Source organism: Lepidochelys kempii, chromosome 1, assembly GCF_965140285.1.
Source record: "Lepidochelys kempii isolate rLepKem1 chromosome 1, rLepKem1.hap1, whole genome shotgun sequence".
Lineage (NCBI taxonomy): Eukaryota > Metazoa > Chordata > Testudines > Cheloniidae > Lepidochelys > Lepidochelys kempii.
In genome coordinates, this window is record NC_136380.1 from 49,829,847 (window position 1) to 49,846,835 (window position 16,989).

General features: G+C 45.5%; 1 protein-coding gene across 8 annotated transcripts in view; it reads right to left on the reverse strand.

Annotated features, from left to right (window-relative positions):
- Positions 1–16,989, reverse strand: part of STARD13 (StAR related lipid transfer domain containing 13) — a 491,362-nt gene that overhangs the window by 47,414 nt on the left and 426,959 nt on the right. For all 8 annotated transcript variants that reach the window (XM_073341692.2, XM_078852676.1, XM_078852678.1 and 5 more), the window contains 2 exons: positions 5,352–5,423; positions 2,919–3,000 (listed from right to left, as the gene is read on the reverse strand). In XM_073341692.2, the coding sequence (XP_073197793.1) occupies positions 2,919–3,000; positions 5,352–5,423 (154 nt within the window). The remainder of the gene's footprint in view (positions 1–2,918; positions 3,001–5,351; positions 5,424–16,989) is intronic.

Below are 16,989 nucleotides of genomic sequence, written 5' to 3' on the forward strand. Positions count from 1 at the left end.
TGCACCGCGCCCTCTTGTGCTCTTCTAACCACCCTGGTGTCTGGCTGTGCATGACCAGCAGCCAGGCGATTTGCCTCAACCTCCCACCCCGCCATAAACATCTCCCCCTTACTCTCACAGATATTGTGGAGCGCACAGCAAGCAGTAAATAACAGTAGGAATATTGGTTTCGCTGAGGTCTAACTGAGTCAGTAAACTGCGCCAGTGAGCTTTTAAAAGTCCAAATGCACATTCCACCACCATTCTGCACTTGCTCAGCCTGTAGTTGAACAGCTCCTGACCACTGTCCAGGCTGCCTGTGTACGGCTTCATGAGCCATGGCATTAAGGGGTAGGCTGGGTCCCCAAGGATACATATAGGCATTTCAACATCCCCAACAGTTATTTTCTGGTCTGGGAATAAAGTCCCTTCCTGCAGCTTTTGAAACAGACCAGAGTTCCTGAAGATGCGAGCGTCATGCACCTTTCCCGGCTATCCCATGTTGATGTTGGTGAAACGTCCCTTGTGATCCACCAGAGCTTGCAGCACTATCGAAAAGTACCCCTTGCGGTTTATGTACTCGGCGGCTTGGTGCTCCGGTGCCAAGATAGGGATATGGGTTCCGTCTATAGCCCCACCACAGTTAGGGAATCCCATTGCAGCAAAGCCATCCACTATGACCTGCACATTTCCCAGGGTCACTACCCTTGATATCAGCAGATCTTTGGTTGCATTGGCTACTTGCATCACAGCAGCCCCCACAGTAGATTTGCCCACTCCAAATTGATTCCCAACTGACCGGTAGCTGTCTGGCGTTGCAAGCTTCCACAGGGCTATTGCCACTCGCTTCTCAACTGTGAGGGCTGCTCTCATCTTGGAATTCTTGCACCTCAGGGCAACGGAAAGCAAGTCACAAAGTTCCATGAAAGTGCCCTTATGCATGCAAAAGTTTCGCAGCCACTGGGAATCGTCCCAGACCTGCAACACTATGCGGTCCCACCAGTCTGTGCTTGTTTCCCGAGCCCAGAATCGGCGTTCCACCACATGAACCTGCCCCATTAGCACCATGATGCCCACATTGCCAGGGCCCGTGCTTTGAGAGAAGTCTGTGTCCATGTCCTCATCGCTCACATCACCACGCTGACGTCGCCTACTCGCCTGGTATCACTTTGCCAGGTTCTGGTGCTGCATATACTGCTGGATAATGCGTGTGGTGTTTAATGTGCTTCTAATTGCCAAAGTGATCTGAGCAGGCTCCATGCTTGCCGTGGTATGGCTTCTGCATAGAAAAAAGGCGCGGAACGATTGTCTGCCGTTTCCCTGATGGAGGGAGGGGTGACTGACGACATGGCTTACAGGAATTAAAATCAACAAAGGGGTGGCTTTGCGAGAAACTGAATGGCCCCCTCAAGGATAGAACTCAAAACTGGGTTTAGCAGGCCGTTGATTTCACAGGGGGAGGGAGGGAGGAGAAAATGAATAAAAAACAAATCTGGTCTATTTCTTGTTTTGAGCCACTTCATCTATCTTTATACATCTTGCTGGCAGCAGACTGTGCAGTACGACTGCTAGCCATCATCATCTCCTGGGTGCTCGGCAGAAGATGGTGCAGTATGACTACTGGCCATCGTCTTCTGCTAGCTGCAGATTAAAAGACAGCGCACTGCCGGTAGGACTGAATCGCCAAGAGACGAAACAAGGGAAATGACCTGGCTGAGTCACTCCCATGTTTGCCTAGGCGCCTGGTTAAAAGAGCACCCAGGACTACGTCGACAACGGCTACCAGTCATACTGCACTGTCTGCTGCCAAAAGGCAATAAACTGCTGCTGTGTAGCAATGCAGTACTGCGTCTGCCAGCACCCAGGTGACATACGGTGATGGTTAGCTGAGAGGGCTCCATGCTTGCCATGGTATGGAGTCTGCAGAGGTAACTCAAGAAAAAAGGCGCAAAACGATTGTCTGCCCTTGCTTTCACGGAGGGAGGGAGGGAGGGAACGGGGGCCTGACGATATGTACCCAGAACCATCCGCGACAATGTTTTAGCCCCATCAGGCACTGGGATTTCTACCCATAATTCAAATGGGCGGCAGAGACTGCGGGAACTTTGGGATAGCCACCCACACTGAAAGTCGACGGTTGCCTCGGTACTGTGGACACACTCCACCGACTACACGCACTTAGAGCATTTGTGTGGGGACACACACAATCAACTGTATAAAAACGCTTTCTACAAAACCGACTTCTATAAATTTGACCTAATTTCGTAGTGGAGACATACCCTTAGAGAGAAAGAGATTAATGAGTCTGCTCATATGGCTCATATGGCTTTTAGCTCATGCAGCAGAGGCTCATGCATTTAGCTCCAGAGGTCCCAGGTTCGATCCTACCGCTGATGACCAGGGTCTGTTGGTGTTACACTAGCACAATGGGGTCCTGGTCACTGACTAGGGCTCCTAGGTGCTGCAGTACTATAATTAAATAACAACAGGGAGCCAACGGCAGCATAGCAGCACGCGAGCCATCCTTGCTGTCAGAGGGAAGAAGGTTCTGTGCAATGGGGTTTCTGCTGGTTTGTAGTAGTCAGGGGCAGAGTTACCCATGTGTTACTCACACATAGATCCCTAATTTATGCTGGGTTTGCTGGCACTGTTCTTTCCAAAAAGCAGCCAGCCTCACTCCAGTTGATGAGATGGGCTGATAAATTTGGGCCCTTTTTAAATCTTGTGAATTTTCAGAGAGCAAACTGGCCCCTGCTGTAGGATTTTTTGGGAGAGAAATGAATCCAGGTTTCTAGCATTTATTTTGGAAAAACTACAGATTATGCCCATTTAATTGACAAGGACAAACAAACATCTCTTAGGGTAGGCCACTACTTTCAAAACAAAAATCCACAAACATTCTTAAGATACCAAAAAAAGAAACAGTGGATGTTATTTACCTGCAAAGGGGTTCTACAAGGTCCTTGTCGAGAAAGTCATGATCTTTCTTTACAGCCACAATGTCAATAGGAAACTGGGAATCTGTAAAAAGGAGACGTAGCATTAAACCAACTACGTTTTATTCAAATGGAAACAGTTTATTTCAAAGATGCACTGCATGTGTTTTATCAGCAGAAATGGTGTGTCGCTTATTTAACTTGGCCTTCGTTATTTCCCTGTATGACATCCAGAGCTAGTTTGGTCACTTCACATTATTTTATTTTTTATATTAAAAGGGGAGTTGACGGTCCTGTGAACCACAGAGAGCAATATGTTTGGCTCTGGCTATAAGAAGATATTAGATGCTTAGAGTTTCTACCTGATCACTATCCCCCAAAAATGAGATCTGAGCATTACCACAACACTTTCATCATCTACATGGGCAGTAGGCCATCCACTTCCATCCTAGCGAGTTAGTGAAATATTTGCTAGACAGACTTTACCATGCAGTAAAAATGGCTTGATTATTTTGTTAGCACACACAATAACAAAGAGTTTAAACAAAGGGTAACTCAAGCAACACGAGAAGTGAGCTGACTATACTAGTCACCTCAAATATTAGTCTGAAATTTAAAAACAAGATGGAAATGATGGAAACTGAGAATTGTAATGAAAAGTGACTTGGGTGCACACAGATTACTGTGCCTTGCATGGTGACAGGTTTCAGAGTGGCAGCCGTGTTAGTCTGTATTAGCAAAAAGAACAAGGAGTACTTCTGGCACCTTAGAGACTAACAAATTTATTTGAGCATAAGTTTTCGTGAGCTAAAACCCACTTCATCGGATACATGCAGTGGAAAATACAGTAGGAAGATATATATACACACACAGAGAACATGAAAAAATGGGTGTTGCCATAAACACTATAACGAGAGTGATCAATTAAATTGAGCTGTTATCAGCAGGAGAAAAAAACCATTGCTGGCACATGATGGCATATATCACATTGGTAGATGTGCAGGTGAATGAGTCTCTGATAGTGTGGCTGATGTGATTAGGTCCTATGATGGTGTCCCCAAATAGATATGTTCATAGGACCTAATCACATCAGCTACACTATCAGAGGCTCTTTCACCTGCACATCTACCAATGTGATAGATGCCATCATGTGCCAACAATGCCCCTCTGCCATGTACATTGGCCAAACAGGACAGTCTCTAAGTAAAAGAATAAATGGACACAAATCAGACATCAAGAATTATAACATTCAAAAACCAGTTGGGGAACACTTCAATCTCCCTGGTCACGCGATTACAGACCTAAAAGTCGCAATATTACAAGAAAAAAACTTCAGAAACAGACTCCAACGAGAGACTGCTGAATTGGAATTAATTTGAAAACTGGACACTGTTAAATTAGGCTTGAATAAAGACTGGGAGTGGATGTGTCATTACACAAAGTAAAACTATTTCCCCATGTTTAATTTCCCCCCCTACAGTTCCTCACACATTCTTGTCAACTGCTGGAAATGGCCCACCTTGATTATCACGACAAAAGGTTGGGGTTTTTTTGATTATCACTACAAAAGGTTTTTTTTCCTCTCCTGCTGGTAACAGCTCACCTTACCTGATCACTCTCGTTACAGTGTATATGGTAACACCCATTGTTTCATGTTCTCTGTGTATATAAAATCCCCCTACTGTATTTTCCACTGCATGCATCCGATGAAGTGAGTTGTAGCTCATGAAAGCTTATGCTCAAATAAATTTGTTCGTCTCTAAGGTGCCACAAGTACTCCTTTTCTTTTTGTATATTTTGTGTTTTCTTTTCCATAACAATTATTTTTCTTTCTTGGATTTCTGAGTGTCCCATCTCCCATCAGTGTGTTAAAAGAACTGAGCTCTGAATCTTCAGCCTCCTTGTCTCTCCTTTCCTCCCTTGTTCCTCCCAATTCACTCATTATGATAAGTCTAACTAGAAGTTATGTCTAAATTTAGGCTGTGATCCGCAAGCAGCTCTGTGCTCGTGAAGGGATTTGTCTGAGCAGAGTAATTTGCAGAAGCAGGACATTGGATACATTATTGTGAATGCCAAGCATTTAACATCATGAGTCGGGCCCCCAAAATCATCAGCTGGCCTTAAAAATTAATCAGTGTTCTTTTTATTTACATCCTGGTTTTTGAACTTTGGGGCTCATTCAGGCCACATTTTCAAGCTTTTCTCTGCAAACATGAGGGCTAGAAACGTACTTTAAAAAAAATGAAAGCTGAGATTTTCACATATTCACATGACTCCAGGAGCTGGCACTCTAAGAAAAAACACAAAATATTGCGAGATTCAGGATAAAAATCAAAACAGTTGGCAACGCGGTAGACTGTAAACATTTTAGACCAGGTCTGTGTCTGCTGAGATGCCCAATACACTTTAGAAGGAATAGAAATAATAACAACATACCCTCATAGAGCTGAGCATATTGTGGAAATCCAGCAGCTCGTAACCAGTCACACGCTTTATTTGCTTCGATTTCTGAAAAGTAAGAGAAAGGAGAATAGGTTCATCCTTGATCCACACTGTGCTGTTTTGCATCAGGAGTTATTTTAATTACAAGGAAGAAACAAGAGAATTTAATGTTCCTTTTGAGTGCCTATAACACTTTTAAATTTAACTGTTATTAAATTTAACTGTTATTATTACGTGGCATCAAACAAACAGATGTCTAGGAAACACACCCACAACACTTTGGAGATTTCAAGCACAATGGGCCAAATCATCACCCTTAGATCAATACTAGAGACGACTGTCTCCACCCAGAGGGCTGATAAGCCAGCTCTGTGGCATTGTTTCCAGTTCTCCACTGGGACCCTACAGAGGGCACTTTGCATGCTCAGGGGTTGGGGAGGAGAGATTGGGCAGCTGGAAGTCGGGCCAGAGAGAACACACAGCATCCCTCCTCTGGCCCCACATACCTTACCAAGGAAAGGAAATGCAGACTCGGGAGTATTTCCTTTTCCATGGAGCTCTCCAGGAGTCCTGAGAGCCACTGCAGGCTCTGGCAGCACAGCTCCAATACAGACATGCTGTCAGGGAGCCACACCAGGGACCAGAGCCCGAGCAGAGGAATAGCGATGGCCTCTTCCTCTTCACAGGGTTGGCCCTCATACCCAGGGGACCATCTGCCAGGTTTGTGGGCAGGTCCTACTCTCTTGTGGGGGGAGGGAGGGGAGAAGAAGCAGAACCCTGCCCACCTGGTCAGATAACCTGGGCCCCCTTCCAGAGCGTTTAGTGTGGGAGGGGCTGATCTGTTCCGTATGAGAGCTAAGTAGCAATGAAAAATTAAAGTCTTAATACAAAAATATAATATCAACTATAGGACCCTCTTTTCAGGCAAAGAACCAATAAAGGCCTGCAACCATACGATGCAAATATTCCCACCAAGCCAGGGGGGACTACCCGTGTGTGGAAATATGTACAGGATAAGGGCCCCAAGGGACAGGCAAGCATATCCAGTGCTTTTGCAAAATCTGGATGCATGTTGGCTCCAGGGAGTAGATTTCTATGCCTGTTGCCATATAACTTGAGAGGGTTTGGCACATGCAGATTTTGTAGATACAATTTAAGCAGCCAGGATAGAAAATCTGGCCCCCACAATGTCTATTAAAGACAGCAGAGGTGGTTGGACTGGAAAAAGAAAAAGATCAAAAACAGACTCTGCTGCTCTTCTGAATGTCCTACCATGAATGCTAAAACCAGGTGTAAATCTGTTTCATACTGAAGTGCATAGTTTCCATCTTGCAGACAGTGGGCCAAATTCACCCCTGGTTTAACTCTGGTCAAAGCAATTGAATCTGGCCTACTGAAGCTCATTGAACAGCCTGCTTGGGAAAATGTGTATATTTGAATATACAGTACAGTATGTGACCCAGACACCCTTTTGCTCCTCTGACTACTGACTCACACCAGTAGTTGTTACCGAAATATCAATTCAGGATAAAAGGCCTGCTTGTTGAAAGCACAATTTCCCAAATATAATTGGATGGTCAATAACAGATCTGCAATGTACAGGATCATCAGCAGTGCTGCAACCAGTGGTGAGCTGGAGCCGGTTCACACCGGTTTGCTAGAATCGGTTGTTAAATTTAGAAGCCCTTTTAGAACCAGTTGTTCCACGAGGGACAACCGGTTCTAAAAGGGCTTCTAAATTTAACCGGCCAAAACTGGCGCCTTAGGCGCCGACTCCATCCAAGGGGAAAATTTGGTGGGTGCAGAGCACCCACCGGCAGCTCCCCGCCCCACCCCAGCTCTCCTGGATCGCATGCCCTGATTCTCATGGGTGACTTTAATTTTCCTGATATTTGCTGGGAGAGCAATACAGCGGTGCATAGACAATCCAGGAAGTTTTTGGAAAGCGTAGGGGACAATTTCCTGGCGCAAGTGCTACAGGAGCCAACTAGGGGGGGCGCTTTTCTTGACCTGCTGCTCACAAACCGGGAAGAATTAATGGGGGAAGCAAAAGTGGACGGGAATCTGGGAGGCAGTGACCATGAGTTGGTTGAGTTCAGGATCCTGACGCAGGGAAGAAAGGTAAGCAGCAGGATACGGACCCTGGACTTCAGGAAAGCAGACTTCGACTCCCTCAGGGAACGGATGGCCAGGATCCCCTGGGGGACTAACATGAAGGGGAAAGGAGTCCAGGAGAGCTGGCTGTATTTCAAGGAATCCCTGTTGAGGTTACAGGGACAAACCATCCCGATGAGTCAAAAGAATAGTAAATATGGCAGGCGACCAGCTTGGCTTAATGGTGAAATCCTAGCGGATCTTAAACATAAAAAAGAAGCTTACAAGAAGTGGAAGGTTGGACATATGACCAGGGAAGAGTATAAAAATATTGCTCGGGCATGTAGGAATGATATCAGGAGGGCCAAATCGCACCTGGAGCTGCAGCTAGCCAGAGATGTTAAGAGTAACAAGAAGGGTTTCTTCAGGTATGGTGGCAACAAGAAGAAAGCCAAGGAATGTGTGGGCCCCTTACTGAATGAGGGAGGCAACCTAGTGACAGAGGATGTGGAAAAAGCTAATGTACTCAATGCTTTTTTTGCCTCTGTTTTCACTAATAAGGTCAGCTCCCAGACTGCTGCGCTGGGCATCACAAAATGGGGAAGAGATGGCCAGCCCTCTGTGGAGATAGAGGTGGTTAGGGACTATTTAGAAAAGCTGGACGTACACAAGTCCATGGGGCCGGACAAGTTGCATCCGAGAGTGCTGAAGGAATTGGCGGCTGTGATTGCAGAGCCATTGGCAATTATCTTTCAAAACTCATGGCGAACCGGGGAAGTCCCGGATGACTGGAAAAAGGCTAATGTAGTGCCAATCTTTAAAAAAGGGAAGAAGGAGGATCCTGGGAACTACAGGCCAGTCAGCCTCACCTCAGTCCCTGGAAAAATCATGGAGCAGGTCCTCAAAGAATCAATCCTGAAGCACTTGCATGAGAGGAAAGTGATCAGGAACAGCCAGCATGGATTCACCAAGGGAATGTCATGCCTGACTAATCTAATCGCCTTTTATGATGAGATTACTGGTTCTGTGGATGAAGGGAAAGCAGTGGATGTATTGTTTCTTGACTTTAGCAAAGCTTTTGACACGGTCTCCCACAGTATTCTTGTCAGCAAGTTAAGGAAGTATGGGCTGGATGAATGCACTACAAGGTGGGTAGAAAGCTGGCTAGATTGTCGGGCTCAACGGCTCAACGGGTAGTGATCAATGGCTCCATGTCTAGTTGGCAGCCGGTATCAAGTGGAGTGCCCCAAGGGTCGGTCCTGGGGCCGGTTTTGTTCAATATCTTCATAAAGACCAATTGGAAGATTGGGCCAAAAGGAATCTGATGAGGTTCAATAAGGATAAGTGCAGGGTCCTGCACTTAGGACGGAAGAACCCAATGCACAGCTACAGACTAGGGACCGAATGGCTAGGCAGCAGTTCTGCGGAAAAGGACCTAGGGGTGACAGTGGACGAGAAGCTGGATATGAGTCAGCAGTGTGCCCTTGTTGCCAAGAAGGCCAATGGCATTTTGGGATGTATAAGTAGGGGCATAGCGAGCAGATCGAGGGACGTGATCGTTCCCCTCTATTCGACATTGGTGAGGCCTCATCTGGAGTACTGTGTCCAGTTTTGGGCCCCACACTTCAAGAAGGATGTGGATAAATTGGACAGAGTCCAGCGAAGGGCAACAAAAATGATTAGGGGACTGGAACACATGAGTTATGAGGAGAGGCTGAGGGAGCTGGGATTGTTTAGCCTGCAGAAGAGAAGAATGAGGGGGGATTTGATAGCTGCTTTCAACTACCTGAAAGGGGGTTCCAAAGAGGATGGCTCTAGACTGTTCTCAATGGTAGCAGATGACAGAACGAGGAGTAATGGTCTCAAGTTGCAGTGGGGGAGGTTTAGATTGGATATTAGGAAAAACTTTTTCACTAAGAGGGTGGTGAAACACTGGAATGCGTTACCTAGGGAGGTGGTAGAATCTCCTTCCTTAGAGGTTTTTAAGGTCAGGCTTGACAAAGCCCTGGCTGGGATGATTTAACTGGGAATTGGTCCTGCTTTGAGCAGGGGGTTGGACTAGATGACCTTCTGGGGTCCCTTCCAACCCTGATATTCTATGATTCTATGATTCCTCGGCTCTGCCTCTGCCTCCTCTCCTGAACGCGCCGTCCCACTCTGCTTCTCCGCGCGCCCCCCCCCCAGGCTTCCTGCGAACCAGCTGTTCGCGCAGGAAGCTGGGGCAGGCTGAGAAGCAAGCGGCGGCTTCCCGCTCAGGCCCAGGGAGGCGGAGGTGAGCTCGGGCTGGGGGGCGCGAGGAGGACTGCCTGAGCCGCAGCAGAGAACCGGGGAAGGGGGCACGCAGGGGAACCGCTCCCTGCCCCAGCTCACCTCCGCCACCCTCGGCCTGAGCGGGAAGTCGCGGCCTGCTTCTCAGCCCTCCCCGGCTTCCTGTCTAACAGCTGATTCGCAGGAAGCTGGGGTGGGAGGCGGAGAAGCAGAGCGGGGCGGTGTGTTCAGGGGAGGAGGCGGAGCGGAGGTGAGGTGAGCTGGGGCCAGGCGCAGGATGGGGAGCTGCCGATGGGTGCTCTGCACCCACCAAATTTTCCCCGTGGGTGCTCCAGCCCCAGAGCACCCAGGGCGTCGGCACCTAAGATGCCACTTTTGATGTGATCAGTGGGGGAGCGGCCTCCCCCCCTTCTTCCCCACCTAGCTACGCTCCCCCGCCCCTAGGAGCCAGAGGGACCTGCCGGATGCTTCCTGGGTGCTGCCCCAGGTAAGCACCGCCGGGACTCCCCACCTTGCTCCCTGGCAGGTGCCTCTGGCTCTTAGGGGTGGGGTGGGCACCCACTACAGTGGCCCACAAGACTCTCCTGCCCAGTTCTGGGGGCAGTCAGGGGACAGGGGAGGGGGGTGGATGGAGCAGGGGTCCTGGGGGGGCATCAAGGAACACGGGGGGGGTTGGATGGGGCAGGAGTCAAGGGGGGCAGGGTAGGGCAACGACCCTCTCGTGGGGTGAGGAGGGAACCCGTTGTTAAGATTTTGGCAGCTCATCACTGCCTGCAACTGATTCTCTGCCTGGTCATTTTACTTCATTTGCTTTGACATTAATTCATGTCACAGCCCTCTAACCCCCAAAAGCTTTTGCGAGTACACTGAGTTCATACAACTATTCAAAAGAACATAAAACAAGGCTCTTTTTGCTGCACATCTGCATGCTGAAAGTGCACTCTCTCTATTATGTTCCAATGTGACAGAATATTTTCGTTCAGTATTTGGAAAAAAGACAAGGGCTGTTACTTTCTTGGTCTGTTAAATACAGTTTCATGAAACACAAATTATTTGATCCTCTTGGAAAATATATTTCACAACTCACAACAGCTGCGTAGTCAAGTTTCATCTGCACTGGAAGAACAACAAGAAGAAACTGTGTGTAATGGAGAAATCTGCAGCTAGTGTCCCTATGCGCTTCTCAGATTTCAATCTGTTTTTGAGTTTCTACTCCAAGTGTGGCCTGCCAGGAATTTTCTTGTGGCCCAAGTGAAGGTCATGTGGTCTAAAGCAGAGATGGATGAATGTCTGCAAGGTATAACTAATATAGTGAATTTTGCCTTTCTTTCTCTTTGCAAATTGTTTACATGCAGATTGCAATTTTCTTGAATGCATCCATTACCCAGAAAGATTGGCAGAACCATTTCTTGGTCTCTTGCTCCTTGGTGAGCAGCTTGGTGCAAGTATTCCAAGTATAGTCTGCGTGGACGATCATCTAGGACACAGTGGGCTGTGAATTTCGATGCAGCACTGAAGAAGGGCTGCATAAATCACACCACCCCAGGAGCAGCCCTGGGGAGAAACTAGAACTCAGACAGCCTCTGCAATTCCTCCGCTGCTTTTCTCTTGCCTTGGGCAGGGAAGAGGTGATAATTTGGTGGTGGCTGGACCCAGCCCAGCAGCATATTATGACACTGTTCAAAGTGGCTCATTTGCACCGGCCAGTGTTGCTGAGGATTCACCATTCCCTGTTCCTCCTAGCCACCCCCATTACCTGCTCCAGGGATATGTAAGCAGGCATGCAGCACCTGCTTACTCCTCTGCAGAGGCCGACGGGGAGTCCTTATTCCCCTCCCTCCCCCTGGATGAATATGTAGTCCAATATATCATCTAGCCCCTAGTACAGCCCAGTTCCACCACTGGATTAATATAATGGTTAGAATAAGCTCCCTTGTGAAAATGCTCTGAGACAGCAGGTTTAACATTCATTTTCCATGAATATTCTTTAATATTTGCTTAAAATTTCCTAGTTCTGTTAATTTATTGGCTCTAACATTAGTGAAGACTCCTCTGGGAAGGGGCGAGCAGAGAGCTACAATGAATTCCTTAAAAATGTCAACGGAAATTTATAGAAACAATGTTTTGCAGCATTGGCCCAGCTCTATTCCCACATCCAGCCTCTGATCTATTGACTAGCGCAGGTGTGAGACCCAGATTGCAGCAGCTGTGCTATATTCAAAAGGCAGAGAGGATCAAAGCCAGACAGGAAAAAGACAAAGGAACCCTGGGACCTTGCATAGCAGTAAGAATAAATCAGATACCCAACAGAAATTAAAGGCTGGAAATAGGGTGGTGTGTTTCCTTGGAAACAAAGCCAGAAGTGTCCCCGTTTTTGTAATAAAGAGGAATTCTTTCCAGAATGTAGATTTCTCTGTAAGAAAAGCTACTTGTAAGAGGCTGGTAGATGCTACGAAGGAGAGAGAGGGCAATTCTGCTGAGTTATGCGAGGCCAGGGGAGTTTCATTAGCTCGAATGCCCAGTATAAAAGGTTTTGCACATCCCTTGCTTGGAAAGGAAGAACTAAGGCAGGAGGGCTTGCAGGGGACACGCTTAGAAACAGCCAGCCAGCAACGAGGAAGCTTAGGCTATGGTTTATATTTGGTTATTCCCAGACTGAGAATAAAGGAAACTCCAGGAGTTTTGAACGCACGCACATATGTGTGCTGTGATGGGGGGAGGGGAACCCTGCTCATTTACTCGACTCTATATTCTGCAGAGAATCCATTAATAACATGCTTTGCAGCTTTCCACACAAGCGTGTCTTTGACCAGGCACTGAGTAAGTGAAATAGTTAATAACAATGAATGATATAATAAATTAGCCACAAACAGTGACGAATGTAAATATGTAGCTAATGTTATTTTTCAAAAGAACTGAACTTGAAATAATCATGCAAATTGACAGGAAACAAGTTTCGCTAAGTTCGTATGTTGACAGAAAAGGGAATTCTGTCACTAAGTGTTCAGCCCCGGGAATTACACCTGTTCTGTGGCATAACAGAGGAGTTTATCTCCAGCTATGACAGTGAAAGCTTCTTTGTGCTGTCCCACCAGTATGCCTCTGTTCTGCTCTAGGAGGTCTGACTCTAGGAAGAGAGGATAGATCACTCTTCAGGTCCATCAATCCTAGGCTTCTTTACTGAGTGCCATCAATCAAAAGGGCCACCAAACAGCTATCCGATGGGAACTACTTTTGGTAGTTTGACACTGTAGTATCAACCAATGCTACAAGGAACAGCTGACATACAGGTGAAAGACTTCTCCTATCACAACCCTCCATAACACCTAGGCACCAGTCATTACATTTGAATTTCTCTGCTCTTTAAAACAAACAAAACTAACCCCCCCAGACTGCTCCTCCTTTGAGTGAAAGGGAGCAGGAGAGCTCCTGAATCTCTCTCCTGGAGAACACTACCCTCTCATGAAAAGATAACCCGAATGAATTCATTTTTCTGCGAGGGACTTCTGAACAGTGCTACATCATAGACCATTAATATTGCTTACCAAGGTCTCGCTACTTCATTCCCTTCTCTCAACATTTTTATTCACTTTCCTCTTTTCTATCCTCCACCTCTGTCTCTTCCGCTTCTCCACTTTCTCCTCAATTCCTACTACAACTTTTATTTAACCTTGCGGTACTCACTGAAGCAACCCACCAAACTGCAATAATGAACAGGAGCAATAACGGGGTACATAATCACCTTGCCTACTGTGTTATTGACACACTTTTGCTTGTGCTTGATAAAATTTATCCTTCCAGTAGGCTGAATTGATTTTCATTCCTTTGCCATCACCATCACTCATGCTCATTTACTTTCTTAACATTTAAAAAAACAACAACATACCTTACCCATTATATTTGACCTCGTTTAAATCTAATTTTAATGGATTTAAAGCATGTTATTTAGCAACTTTTAACATTTTAAATCAAGTTTTTAGACAGGAGCCAGTTTTTCCATGAATAACTGTAAGAGAATCCCTTTGGCAGTTACACGCAGGCTTCATGGAAAGAACAGGCCTCCCCTTAACATCCCAAATTTGGAAATAAAGTAGTAAGTTAGTTACAGCGCATAGGTATTTCTGCTTGCTAAGTCTGATGCAATGTCATGCATTCAACACATTTAATTCTTGGTCCTGAGTTCTCATGCCTTTGGCTGAGAAACAACCATGGCACTGCAGAAGCAATTCATTCAATAGCGACACCTCCAGTTTATTCAGGAGTAGCAACTGATATGTTTAAAATGGAGGCCACTCAATTGTCTAAAGCACTCTTCTGAGATGTGGGAGACCCCTATTGAGATCCTGTCTTCTCCTCAATCAGAGAAGGGAAATTGACTAGTCACTGGGCTAACAGTTATAAGGTGGGTGCTCTTCTCGTCCAGATTTTGAATGGCACCTGACCAGGTATGCAGCCTCTGCACTCATATACTTGATTGGGCCTCACACCTGTGTTAGGGAGAGGAGCGCCTATCTTCCCCGGTTTGTGATTCACTCTGGACCTCTGGTGGGAGATAGGTGTCCAGATGCCCAGAGGGAGGCAGCAGAGCTCATGCTCAGCGACAGAAATTTAGGCGCTGAGAGAACTTTTACCCTGAAAATTTAAGCACCAAGTGAGTTTAGCTGCCTAGAGGGTTCAGTGGGAGTTTTGTGAATCTCAGTGGAGCCAAAACTAGGATTTAGTCACCTAAACAGAGATTTGGGCACTTAAGTACATTGTGAATCCAGGTGTCCGTTCCTCACAATCTTTAATGTATTTATCCTCCCAACATGACTGTAAAGTAGCGAAGTATTATTATCCCTATTTTACAGGACAAATGGGGCACAGAGGGCCAGGTTTTCAGTTATTGAGGTACCTAAAGATTCACATAGATGCTTAGAGGGATTCTAATAGCACCTAAACAGGTTAGTACCTATCTCCCATTTAAATCAATTGGGGATGACCACCCAAGCCCCTATTCTCAAAGGTAGCGAGGTGCCTAACTCCAATTTAACTCAAGTGCCATCTGAGCCAAATGACTTGCCCCAGTTCATGCAGGATGTCTGTGGCACAACACAGACTTGAACCCAGGTCTCCTAAATGCTGGAATAGCACCCTATCCTCTAGCCCACCCTCCTTCCCATCACATAGGTGTTGATTGTGGAAAAATAAAAAGATCCTCAGGATTCCCTTATAGGAAAGCCCCATACAACTTAATAAAGAATGTTACATTTTCTATGGAATGTTTAAACTATGCTATAGAATTCTATGACAGGGATATACTTCTTTAAATTCTATCTATAAGATTTTTTTAAATTCTACACAAAGGATATCATTCTCTATTAAATTACTTAAGTTTTTACAGTCATTTCCATAGAACCCTAATGGTTTATCCCTATTAAATTCTATTCTACAAGGCTTTTCCATAAGGCTTCCAACAATAATCCAGTGGTAACTGGGTGATGAACCTGTAAAATTACCATTTACAGTACAATTCTAGTACAAACAAAACAAAACATAAGCATAGATTGAAATGTATATGGTTTTACTACACCATAGTGCCCACTCTTCTTTACATCCAGATAAGAAGGTTTTCAAAGGCAGAATTGTATTCAACTGATTTTATATTGGGGGGAGGGATAGCTCAGTGGTTTGAGCATTGGCCTGCTAAACCCAGGGTTGTGAGTGCAATCCTTGAGGGGGCCGTTTAGGGATCTGGGGAAAAATTGGGGATTGGTCCTGCTTTGAGCAGGGGGTTGGACTAGATGACCTCCTGAGGTTCCTTCCAACCCTGATATTCTATGATTCTGTATTCTGTTGTATAATTACTGTTAGAACCAAGGTTATGCTTTGCAAGTGGGGAACAAATAAAGCTGTCAAAGCATGATTTTAATAGATCATAAATGCTTTCTGCAGAATATTGTGCTGCCAGTAATAGTACAATAAAATAAGGCTTTTTAAATTACTGATGCTGAAAATAATTTAAATGTCACTATAAAAATCCTTTCAAGCTTAAGAACAATGTCAACAATTCTTTGCTTTGTAGGCCTTCACATTTGTCAGAAATGGGCAACAAGAATGATTATGGATATGGAAAAAAACTTCAATATTATGTGAGACTGAAAAAAATTGAGGCTGTTTACCTTAGAGAAGAGACAAAAAAGAGGACCACGATACAAGTAGGCAAAATAATGAATGATATAGAGAAGTAGAGTGGGAAATTCTATTCACTCTGCCTCAGAACACAAGGACAAGGGGCTATTAAGCGAAAGTGAGAAGTGTCAAAGTCAAACTGATAAAAGGAAATACTTTTTCACACAGTGCACAATTAGCCTGTAGAACTCATTGCCACAGAACAGACATTCATGGATTCCAAGGCCAGAAGGGACCCTTGTGATCATCATTGAGCTGAAGAGCTGAGTGGGGTTTAAAAAAAGAAAAGTTGTATATTATATGGATAAGAAAACTGTCCAGAGTTAATAGGGAATGTAGAAAAAAACATCAAGCATTTTGGAAGGGATATAAACTCATGCTTCAGGGTATAAGACAACCTCTAGTAATTGGAGGGGGGATGTGGCGATTTGGGAATCTATACACATTTATTAATTCTGGTTGATCTCGTGAAGTGGGTATTATGAAATGGCTGTGTCATTGAATGCCTATGTAAATGTGGAATCTACCTTTGCTGACTAGACCTGCAGCAAGTACCCAGCAAACTGCAGATAATGGGGTGTACTTATCTATGGACTACTTGTTCACTGTTATGCTCCGTGGGTTTGCTCAGCAAAGACAAGGTACTTCTGCCTCTTACTTGAAGACAGGGGGAAGAAGAGAGAGTGGGAAATTATCCAAACACAGAACAAGAGAAACCAGGTGACCACCCACTGGGTTACAGAAGGATTCTCAGAGGGGACTTAGAGAGTGACACCCATGAAGTTATGGGCAGGAATAGAATCATATGCTTTGCAGCTTTCCACACAAGCGGGTCTTTGACCAGGCGCTGAGCCAGCGAAATAGTTAATAACAATGAATGAAATAATAAATTAGCCACAAACAGTGACGAATGTAAATATGTAGCTAACGTTATGACACCATGTTTTTTAGCACATGAAACAAAATGTACACTAGAACAGTAGGTACTAACTCCAGCCCACAGAATGCTCTGAAGTGGTGAAGAAACTGAGGCAGGGAAATAGCTGTTATTTTGTATGATATGTACTTCCTTGGGCTTTATCTGTTAAGTATAGAACAG